This window comes from Notolepis coatsorum (genome assembly GCF_963971535.1).
Source record: "Notolepis coatsorum genome assembly, contig: SCAFFOLD_397, whole genome shotgun sequence".
Classification (NCBI taxonomy): domain Eukaryota; kingdom Metazoa; phylum Chordata; class Actinopteri; order Aulopiformes; family Paralepididae; genus Notolepis; species Notolepis coatsorum.
This window is the reverse complement of record NW_028173723.1, coordinates 50606-62615: the sequence shown is the minus strand read 5'-3', so window position 1 is coordinate 62615 and position 12010 is coordinate 50606. Positions and strand designations below refer to the sequence as shown.

At 50.8% G+C, this 12010-nt stretch overlaps 1 protein-coding gene across 1 annotated transcript in view; it reads left to right on the top strand.

The window, feature by feature from the left end:
- LOC311247722 (neural-cadherin-like) overlaps positions 1-12010 on the top strand; it is a gene marked incomplete at both ends in the record, with an annotated part of 169534 nt that overhangs the window by 113542 nt on the left and 43982 nt on the right. Inside the window, one exon of the mRNA XM_084338728.1 lies at positions 862-1030. Within this exon, the coding sequence (XP_084194854.1) occupies positions 862-1030 (169 nt within the window). The remainder of the gene's footprint in view (positions 1-861; positions 1031-12010) is intronic.

Below are 12010 nucleotides of genomic sequence, written 5' to 3'. Positions count from 1 at the left end.
CTCCACCCTCTCCTCTCTCTACCCCTCTCCTCCTCCGTCTCCTCTCCCCTCTCCTATCTCTACCCCTCTCCTCCTCCTCTCTCCTCTCTCTCTCCTCTCTCCACCCTCTCCTCTCTCTACCCCTCTACTCCTCCGTCTCCTCTCCTCTCTCCTCTCTCTACCCCTCTCTCCTCTGCCCCCTCTCCTCTCTCTACCCCTCTCCTCCTCCGTCTCCTCCGTCTCCTCTCCTCTCTCCTCTCTCTACCCCTCCTCCTCTGCCCCCTCTCCTCTCTCTACCCCTCTCCTCCTCCGTCTCCTCTCCCCTCTCCTCTCTCTACCCCTCTCCTCCTCCGTCTCCTCTCCTCTCTACCTCTCTCTACCCCTACTCTCCTCCGTCCCCTCTCCTCTCTCTACCCTCTCCTCCCCGTCTCCTCTCCCCTCTCCTCTCTCTACCCCTCTCTCCTCCGTCCCCTCTCCTCTCTCTAACCCTCTCCTCCTCCGTCTCCTCTCCCCTCTCCTCTCTCTACCCCTCTCTCCTCCGTCCCCTCTCCTCTCTCTACCCCTCTCTCCTCTGTCCCCTCTCCTCTCTCTACCCCTCTCCCCTCCTCCGTCTCCTCTCTCCTCTCTCTACCCCTCTCCTCTCCCCACCCTCTCCTCTCTCTACCCCTCTCCTCCTCCGTCTCCTCTCCCCTCTCCTCTCTCTACCCCTCTCTCCTCCGTCCCCTCTCCTCTCTCTACCCCTCTCTCCTCTGTCCCCTCTCCTCTCTCTACCCCTCTCCTCCTCCGTCTCCTCTCTCCTCTCTCTACCCCTCTCTCTCCCCACCCTCTCCTCTCTCTCCCCCTCTCTCTCCTCCTCCTCCTCCCCCCTCCCCTCCTCCCCAGTGTCAGCAGTACCGGGAGCAGGCCTCCGTGCTGGAGAACCAGCCGACGGGGACGTTGGTGTTGCAGGTGCACGCCGTGGATGCAGATGAGGGCGCCAACGGGAAAGTGAAATACGGACTAATGCACAGAGACAGTGCCATGCCCGCCTTCAGGATCCACCCAGACACAGGTAGAATGTCATCCGTTTGGCAGAGATAGAATGGCTGTCTCTCAGACTCAGAACTAAACGGAGATAAAGACATTGGGGGGGCGATGATGCACCCGGTTGACATTTTGAGGCAGTGGGGAGAAGGTCAATTTCACCAGCAGTTATGACAAACTGATTCATTTCTGTTTCAGTCATACCGGCAATTAACTAAGTGCTTTTACTCAAGTAAAAAGTACAGCTTTGATCTGATCTGTATAGACACAGTCCATTAGTCTGTGGTCACTGGATAAAAAACCCCACTGAGATCTAACGTGCTTTGATGTGCCAGAAAATGCAGAGAATCAAGTGGCTTTGATTTGATTGCGCTTGGTATATGGCAGGGGTATTCAATTAGAATTCAACAAGGTCCAGTTAGAGAAAACTTCCTCAAGCAAAGGTCCGAACATCATAATGTCTAGATTGCGTTATGATTCAGTGCCATATATATATATATATATATATATATATATATATATATATATATATATATATATTTTTTTTTTTCTCCACTTTTTCTCCTCATTTTTCTATTTTTCTCCCATCCCAATTTCGCCTCGCCAATTCTCCCTTCAATTCTCCCATCCCCTGTCTCGAATGTTGCTAGACTATGCCTCCCACTGGTCGGCTGCAGTGAGGACGAAGCCTTGCATCACGTGTCCCCTCCGGTACACGAGGAGGCAGCTGTCGCATCTTTTCACCTGAACAGCGCAATCTCTCGGTGGCGAGGAGTAACGCGTGGGAGGCTCACGCTGCCCCCGATACTTCCTGATTCTGCTGCACAGGTGCACCAACCGACCTGTAGGAGTCGCTGTCCACAACGTCCAATCCCCACCCACCGACTTTCCCACCCTCTAACACTGCCAATTGTGTTAGTATGAACGACCAGCCAAGCCGGTAGCAACGGCGAGAGCATGGCTCGATACCAGCATCTCCTACGTTAGTGGTGAGCGCCTTGCCCACTGCGCCACCCAGCCGCCATATATATATATATATATATATATATATATATATATATATTGAAGTAGCCTAGTATTTGTATCAACGTCTGTATGTAGTCAACAACTGACTGTCAAATCAAATAAATTGTTATGGTTTGTAACCGACCCCAATCGCACAACACAAGACAGGTATGAGGGTAAGCCAAGAAACGGGCATTTATTGAAACAAAGGGAAACCGGCACTGTCCCTTTAAGGGAGAAACACAAAATACTGGAAATAACAAGAGGGGAAGGAACAGGCTAAGGGAACGCTAGGGGAAGGTTAAGGGAACACTAAGGGAAGGCTAAGGGAACGCTAGGGGAAGGTTAAGGGAACACTAAGGGAAGGCTAAGGGAACGCTAGGGGAAGGTTGGAAGAAACAGGGAGGAACTAGGAGGACCGGACGGGAGGACTAGGAGGAACTAGAGAGGGGAGAACTAGGGACAGAGGGACAGGTACTGGGGGACATAGGGAAAGAGGCCCGCGGAGGCGGGCTGGGGACGAGGAGGACTAGAAAGGGGAGAACAGGGACAGAGGCCCGCGGAGGCGGGCTGGGGACAGGGAGGACTGGGAGGACTGGTGGGAAACATCAGGGCCGCTCTGCAGAACTCTCTCGGCAGATCTCCGAGGTGGGTAACGGCGGCCGAGAGGGAGAGAGGAGAGGGTTAAAGTACAAAGGGGAAAACAGAGCAGATGCAGGAGAGGTGACTAGTCCAAATACAAAAGTTATCAAAGTAAAAACTATCTTCGTGTAAAATACACAAAGAGCAAAGTTCCAAAAACAATCCAAAAGTGAATACTATCTTCGGTGTGAACAAACACACAGTGGGAGATGTAACGTCCAAAATAATATCCCAGTGAAAACAAACAGAGGCACACGCTGGGTGAGTGACTGTCTGATTAAAAAGGTGGTTATCTTCAGTGTTAAGAAACACACGAAAACGGAGATGATCAAGACAGTCAAATAAACTCACCCAGACGTAATGCGTATAATGCGTAAAGGAGCTGGAACAGCAGCGGGGCGAGGGCGTCGCCACCGGGGAGCCGGCTGTCCGAGCCGAGGTCAGAGTGGTGCTGGAACAGGCAGCGGGGCGAGAGCGTCGCCACCGGGGAGCCGGCTGTCCGAGCCGAGGTCAGAGTGGTGCGCCACTGCTTGGAGTGCGCGCCGGAACCGAGAGACGCATCTGGGGTGCGTCTGCGTGGAGGAGTGTGCCAAGCTTGGAGGTCTGGATGAGGCGCGTCTGTGCGCTGGTACGGAGGAGCGTGCCAAGCTCGAAGGTCTGGAAGATGCGCGTCTGTGCGCTGGTACGGAGGAGCGTGCCAAGCTCGAAGGTCTGGAAGATGCGCGTCTGTGCGCTGGTACGGAGGAGCGTGCCAAGCTCGAAGGTCTGGAAGATGCGCGTCTGTGCGCTGGTACGGAGGAGCGTGCCAAGCTCGAAGGTCTGGATGATGCGCGTCTGTGCGCTGGTACGGAGGAGCGTGCCAAGCTCGAAGGTCTGGAAGATGCGCGTCTGTGCGCTGGTACGGAGGAGCGTGCCAAGCTCGAAGGTCTGGAAGATGCGCGTCTGCGCGCTGGTCTGGATGTGCGTCAGGTCGATAGCTGCGTGGGGGTCTGAAGTGGATCACTGGGATGCCTCCCGTGGAAGTCTAGGGAGCGCAGACCAGTCTCCCCCTCAGGCAACGGCGACAGCAGGCGAAGGCTGGAGCAACATCTCTACCCCGGAGAATCAAAACAGCATAGGCAGAACAGAGGACCTCCCGAAGGAGTCTTGATGTTTGAGAATATGATACGGCATGTTTACAACACGACCCCACGCCGAAACGAGGGGAAGAGCCCTGGTACTTAAAGCCCACAGGGGAACTAATTAGCCTGCCACCACAGGTGCGAGAGGTAATTGATAATCGAACTAAAAGTGTGAGTTCGGCACCAGACCAATCAAACACATAATGACAGGTAGTCCAGGTGTGGCCACTGAGAGTAAACGAGAGTAAAGAACGAGAGGGTGGGGGCTAGAGAGAGTGAGTGAGAAGGGAATTCCTAAACAGTAGGCTTAAAGAAAACAGAGAAAGTTGGTGAGCAGCGGACAAAACCTCACAGTACCCCCCCCTCAACGGGAGCCACCCGGCGACCCAAAAAAAATACAGACAGAGTGGCAGGGGGCAAAACAAGGCAAAAACAAAAGGTACTGGCCAAGCCAGCAGGGGAAGCCACCACAAGAGTGGGGCTAGCAAAAGAAACAGGGTCGCCGAGGGGTAACTAGGGTAGCAGAGGGGCAACTGGAGGAGCTGAGGGGTAACCAGAGGAGCTGAGGGGTAACTAGAGGAGCTGAGGGGTAACTAGAGGAGCAGAGGGGTAACCATGGTAGCACCGGGAAAAGGACTAGCAGAGGGAAGGTTAGCTGCCAGGGCACTGATAGCTACAGGGCCTATGCTAGCTGTACTGCTACATCAACATAGAGGCTGCGCAAGCTGCCGGAGCTAGGCTAGCAGAGGGAAAGGGTAGCTGCCAGGGCACTGATAGCTACAGGGCCTATGCTAGCTGTACTGCTACATCAACATAGAGGCTGCGCTAGCTGCCGAGCTAGGCTAGCAGGGGGAAAGGGTAGCTGCCAAGGCACTGATAGCTACAGGGCCTATGCCAGCTGTACTGCTACATTAACATAGAGGCTGCGCTAGCTGCCGGAGCTAGGCTGGCAGACAGGGCTGGACCAGCATGAGAGAACAAGCTAGCTGGAAGGACAGTCCTAGCTGTGTGAGATAAACTGACCTTGCTAGCTGAAAGGGCAGTCCTAGCAGTGGGAATACTGACCTTGCCAGCTGAAAGGGCAGTCCTAGCAGTGGGATAAACTGACCTTGCTAGCTGAAAAGGCAGTCCTAGCAGTGGGAGCAAACTGACCATGCTAGCTGAAGGGGCAGTCCTAGCAGTGGGAGAGAAACTGACCTTGCTAGCTGAAAGGGAAGTCCTAGCAGTGGGAGATAAACTGACCTTGCTAGCTGAAAGGGCAGTCCTAGCAGTGGGGATAAACTGACCATGCTAGCTGAAAGGGCAGTCCTAGCAGTGGGGATAAAACTGACCTTGCTAGCTGAAAGGGCAGTCCTAGCAGTGGGAGATAAACTGACCTTGCTAGCTGAAAGGGCAGTCCTAGCAGTAGGGAAACTGACCTTGCTAGCTGAAAGGGCAGTCCTAGCAGTGGGAATACTGACCTTGCTAGCTGAAAGGGCAGTCCTAGCAGTGGGAATACTGACCTTGCTAGCTGAAAGGGCAGTCCTAGCAGTGGGAGAAAACTGACCCTGCTAGCTGAAGGGGCAGTCCTAGCAGTGTGAGATGCTACACAAAAAAGTGGAGGCCATGCAGAGGGACCGGGTTAGCTGTTTGGGCCTGGCTAGCTACAGGGCCTATGCCAGCTGCAAGGCTGCATTAACATAGAGGCTGTGCTAACAGCAGGGGCCAAGCTAGCAGACCGGGGCCATGCAGAGGGAATTGGGTTAGCTGCCTGGCATGGCTAGCTACAGGGCCCATGCCAGCAGCAAGGGCTGCATAAAACATAGAGGCTGTGCTAGCAGCCGGGGCTAAGCTAGCAGACTGGGGCTCTGCTGAGGGACTGGGTTAGCTGCCAGGGCAAGGCTAGCTACAGGGCCTATGCCAGCAGCAAGGGCTGCATAAACATAGAGGCTGTGCTAGCAGCCGGGGCAAGGCTAGCAGACAGGGGCCATGCTGGTAGTAGAGGCCTAACAAGCTGCAGGGGGGTCAAACAGGGCTAACAGGGAAGCCAACAGGGCTAACAGGGGAGCTAACAGGCTAACAGGGGAGCTAAACTGGGCTAACAGGGAAGCCAACAGGGCTAACAGGGGAGCTAACAGGGGAGCTAGAGGGGAACTAGAGGGAACAAGAAAAAAAAGGCAAACTCAACATACACCGTCTGTGCTGGCTGGGGTCGTCGATTTGGTGGGGTCGTACTGTTATGGTTTGTAACCGACCCCAATCGCACAACACAAGACAGGTATGAGGGTAAGCCAAGAAACGGGCATTTATTGAAACAAAGGGAAACCGGCACTGTCCCTTTAAGGGAGAAACACAAAATACTGGAAATAACAAGAGGGGAAGGAACAGGCTAAGGGAACGCTAGGGGAAGGTTAAGGGAACACTAAGGGAAGGCTAAGGGAACGCTAGGGGAAGGTTAAGGGAACACTAAGGGAAGGCTAAGGGAACGCTAGGGGAAGGTTGGAAGAAACAGGGAGGAACTAGGAGGACCGGACGGGAGGACTAGGAGGAACTAGAGAGGGGAGAACTAGGGACAGAGGGACAGGTACTGGGGGACATAGGGAAAGAGGCCCGCGGAGGCGGGCTGGGGACGAGGAGGACTAGAAAGGGGAGAACAGGGACAGAGGCCCGCGGAGGCGGGCTGGGGACAGGGAGGACTGGGAGGACTGGTGGGAAACATCAGGGCCGCTCTGCAGAACTCTCTCGGCAGATCTCCGAGGTGGGTAACGGCGGCCGAGAGGGAGAGAGGAGAGGGTTAAAGTACAAAGGGGAAAACAGAGCAGATGCAGGAGAGGTGACTAGTCCAAATACAAAAGTTATCAAAGTAAAAACTATCTTCGTGTAAAATACACAAAGAGCAAAGTTCCAAAAACAATCCAAAAGTGAATACTATCTTCGGTGTGAACAAACACACAGTGGGAGATGTAACGTCCAAAATAATATCCCAGTGAAAACAAACAGAGGCACACGCTGGGTGAGTGACTGTCTGATTAAAAAGGTGGTTATCTTCAGTGTTAAGAAACACACGAAAACGGAGATGATCAAGACAGTCAAATAAACTCACCCAGACGTAATGCGTATAATGCGTAAAGGAGCTGGAACAGCAGCGGGGCGAGGGCGTCGCCACCGGGGAGCCGGCTGTCCGAGCCGAGGTCAGAGTGGTGCTGGAACAGGCAGCGGGGCGAGAGCGTCGCCACCGGGGAGCCGGCTGTCCGAGCCGAGGTCAGAGTGGTGCGCCACTGCTTGGAGTGCGCGCCGGAACCGAGAGACGCATCTGGGGTGCGTCTGCGTGGAGGAGTGTGCCAAGCTTGGAGGTCTGGATGATGCGCGTCTGTGCGCTGGTACGGAGGAGCGTGCCAAGCTCGAAGGTCTGGAAGATGCGCGTCTGTGCGCTGGTACGGAGGAGCGTGCCAAGCTCGAAGGTCTGGAAGATGCGCGTCTGTGCGCTGGTACGGAGGAGCGTGCCAAGCTCGAAGGTCTGGAAGATGCGCGTCTGTGCGCTGGTACGGAGGAGCGTGCCAAGCTCGAAGGTCTGGATGATGCGCGTCTGTGCGCTGGTACGGAGGAGCGTGCCAAGCTCGAAGGTCTGGAAGATGCGCGTCTGTGCGCTGGTACGGAGGAGCGTGCCAAGCTCGAAGGTCTGGAAGATGCGCGTCTGCGCGCTGGTCTGGATGTGCGTCAGGTCGATAGCTGCGTGGGGGTCTGAAGTGGATCACTGGGATGCCTCCCGTGGAAGTCTAGGGAGCGCAGACCAGTCTCCCCCTCAGGCAACGGCGACAGCAGGCGAAGGCTGGAGCAACATCTCTACCCCGGAGAATCAAAACAGCATAGGCAGAACAGAGGACCTCCCGAAGGAGTCTTGATGTTTGAGAATATGATACGGCATGTTTACAACACGACCCCACGCCGAAACGAGGGGAAGAGCCCTGGTACTTAAAGCCCACAGGGGAACTAATTAGCCTGCCACCACAGGTGCGAGAGGTAATTGATAATCGAACTAAAAGTGTGAGTTCGGCACCAGACCAATCAAACACATAATGACAGGTAGTCCAGGTGTGGCCACTGAGAGTAAACGAGAGTAAAGAACGAGAGGGTGGGGGCTAGAGAGAGTGAGTGAGAAGGGAATTCCTAAACAGTAGGCTTAAAGAAAACAGAGAAAGTTGGTGAGCAGCGGACAAAACCTCACATAAATAACGTATAATTCAATAATATTTCAACAATATTTATTGTAAATATTCACATTGAACTGGAGGGATTATAAATAATAAGGACTCACAGCTGTATGTGGAGCGAGACATGGTCAAGATGTACAGGGCAACTTTCCTCAGAAGTGGGAAAGCTGTCTCCGAGACCATTTGGATCCAGAAAGTGGCTGGGTCAGTTCCTACAAAATGCTGTTTGAGCGCCACATCTTCTTGGAGATCGACGAGGTGCATCTGGAGAGGCCCAGCATTTGCCCACTTGAAGTGCTTCCTTTGAGAACCCCCTGACATCTGTGATGAGGAATGGGTTCTGAATGAACAGGGTGACCTGCTGTACAAAGGCTGAAGCTGTCAAAACGTTTGCTGAAATTTACAGCTTATCAGCTTTTCAACAAAGTCAACAAAAGAAGACAGATCTCGCTGTCCCTGAACCTGTTCCTGCAGTGTTGAGAAGTGTACACAGTCTCCCTGCAGGTCTTCATTGAACAACAAGTTTCCTCTGGAAGGAGCAGACAGCTGTCATCAGGTCACAAACTGAATTGTCCATGCCCTGTTGCTTTAAATTCAGTTAATTCAGGTGTGAAGTGATATCAACCAAAAAAGCCACATACAATATCCATCTTCTTCTCATCTTCTAAACATTTTTTAAATGGTGTTGCCTTCACGCTCTTCAGCTGTGCCAGGAAAGCTGCGATTTCCCTTTGGATAGACCAGAAGCGCTCCAACACCCTGCCTTTGCTGAGCCATCGGTCGCTGTTGTGCAGCAGAAGGTCATCAGCATTTGCATCAACTTCCCTGAGGAATTCCCTGAGCTTGCAATGCTGATGGAAAGAGGATTCCCTGAGAAAGTTCATCATTCTCATCATTGTGTTCATCACCTCAGCATACTCGTCTGACAGGGTGGAGCACAGGACCGATTTGTGAATTATGCAATGATGAGAGATGAGCTCAGGATTGTCCTCTTTCATTCTAGCCACAGCTCCTTTCTCTCTCCCTACCATGGCAGGGGCTCCACTGTGGATACTGAAAGCACCTGTTTCATCTCTATTCCCCTCTTCATTAACACCTCCTTTATGGCCAGGTAGATGTTACATAGAGTAACAGCTGAGCATCGTCAGACACATCAGTGGACTCATCGACAGCTAAGCCTACGCATGGAGCCTTATGAATGGCTTCATCCAGCTGTGCTAGCACATCATGGGTCAATAGTTCCATTCTCTTTGTGGCTGATGATTAGAGTTGGGTACCGTTCACATTTGAACCGATACCGGTACCTTTTTTTCTGTACTTTAGTCAAAAATGTTACCTACCTACCTCAGTTGTAAAAAAATATTAATTATAATTATTTATTATCATTATTATTTAGTTGGAACAATTTGTTAATATATATATAATATATAATATTGCAGCAAGCGTTGTCTGCATCTAGCTTTGTAAACTTTAACCGTTTTCGGCTTGCCATTGCCCCGACTGCTTTGTTGTTGAATCAAGTCAAAGCCTAGGTAAGCGTGTATTGTGCGTGTGAACGTGCAACAAATTTCATAGGTTCCGTTTTGCGGTATACGAAACGTTGACGTCATCGGACTTTACCAAAAAAAATTATATATTTTTTTTACAGTACCGAAAGGTCTGGGTCCGGGTCCGGGCCGCGGTCCGCCTATTAGTGACCCCTGGTATATGGGATCTTCACACTGGGGAACCAGGAGATACAGTACCTGGCTTCAGAATCAGAACCAGTGCAGTGTCAGATACCACGATGCATGCAGTATCGATTGATTGATATGATATTTTTTATTTTTGTGTCTTACATACAGATGTATGCCCAGCCCATATGGGCTTACAAGACACATAAACAAGTATATAGCATACTTAACAATAAGTATATAGACCAAGATGGCCACAAAAAAGAAAACGAAATAAAACATAACAAGCTGTAAACAATGTACTTCAAAGAAACAAGAGGAATTCATATAAAATTATATAGGATATAATGTGTTTTGTCTCAAGTGCCATGCTTTCTCCATAAATCCTGCAAACAACTGAAAATCTCCTCCACAAAAAAACAACTCAACATAAGTTGCCAAAACAAATCCGGATTTACAAATTGAACTTTCTCAAATAAAACCCTCCTCAAGTCGGTGTATAAGGGGCAGTGAACAACTAAATAAAATTCATCCTCCACCACTCCCAGATCACAGAGAACACTAACCGCTCTTCCTCAGGGTCAGTGCATAAGTAGCACTAACACACTATGGTGATGATGAAATGGCCTCTCCGGTTATTTAGAATATATTACTAGTGATACAGAGTACAAGAACCACTTGGCAGAGTAAGATGGAGGAACAGCTGTTTGCAGTCAGACAGATGAAAATAGTCCCATAGGGGGACGTTAACCCTTTCACTGCCGCAATACCAAACGGTTAACCCTTTCACTGCGACAATACACAGAAGGTTAACCCGTTCACTGCCACACGACAGCAGGTTAACCCTTTCACTGCCACACTACAGAAGGTTAACCCTTTACTATCACATAACCCTTTGAACATTGCGTGTACTTGCGCGACGGTTGGTCTTAGTTTTCTGATGCGAACCCGGACACACCACTTGGCAGGCCAGAGACATCTGATTGGTTATTGATGCAGGGAGATGTTGGTTTTGGCCAATCAGATGTTTGTTGGCCCGCCAAGTGGTGTTGCCAGGGTCAGAAACGGAAGACCTCCGGGAGCCCGTGGAGAACCTTTAGTTGCGCGCATGCACGAGCTTGACAAGTGATGCAGAGCTCGCTCTCTTTCTGCTGGGCAGGTCAACTCACTCTCGCTCATTTCTCGGAAATGGCCTGCCACAGCTTTAACCCTTTCACTGCCACACGACAAAGGGTTAACCTTCTGTAGTGTGATAGTGAAATGGTTAAACGAGCTCTCGGGAGAAGTGCTGATGAGAAGTCAACATCGGACCGATGAAGCATTCTTAATCCCTCAAACTGAACGCCACCTGTTCTTTAACCGAATGCGCGTGGCCATGCATTTTCTAATTAGCATAAATATCGCCTGCCCCCCCCCCCCCCCCCCCCAAATACTGCGTAAGGCCAGTCGTAGCGTTGTGTGCAGGACACGGTGAAGCCATTTTAATAGCACCATGTTATTCCCAATAACACGCCGCCTAAAAAGCTCAGAAAAAGCTAAGAAAGAAAACGATTTACGAATGCTGAAAGAAGCGCCGCTGTCTGAGCCGAGCAAAGAGGAAGAGCGGCTGCAGCCAAGGACGAGGAGAACTACAGGAGCGGCACAGAAACATGTGTTGCTGCTGTCATCAAAAGGAACATGAACTGGAGGAAATAAGAGATAGAGACGTATTGCCAGTTGCTGCCAGGTGATCCATGGCAGGAGCAGAACAGAGGGAGGTCTCTCTCTATCTCTGGAACGGATTGAAGACCGTGTGTGTCCAGTCTGACATTACTTTATAGTGATCAAAGCAGACACCTAAGGCTCAAGCCATATAGCCTACTGATGATGCTGGCAATCTACTCTAAAAGCAAGCATCTTGTAATCCCAAAGGTAATGAGGTACCAAGTAACTTATTCTCAAACCTTTTATGTGTTCTCCCACTACTATATGCCTTTTTACTATACCTTTTTAGATAGGCGATAGGCCTATACCCATTAATTACTACTATTAGGCCTATTTATTTCTATAATTATTTAAATATGATTATGCAGTACTTACTTACTTACTTACGCCTGCTACCCCTTCTGGGGCATAGGCCGTCAACAAGTGATCTCCAAGCATCTCTGTCTTGAGCTGTTCTCTCCAGTTGGTTCCAGGTCATCTTCATGAAGATTATGCAGTAGTGATGTGCATTATATTTCTTTTTCAGTATTGGTATTTTCTTCATGTTCACCAATATGAATACAACATTTGTCTTATGCATGGAAACACTAGCATTAATATTAATAGCATGATTAATGATCTGTGTACTTTCACTCTTGTTGAGCAGTGGGACTGTACCCTCGAACAACAGTTC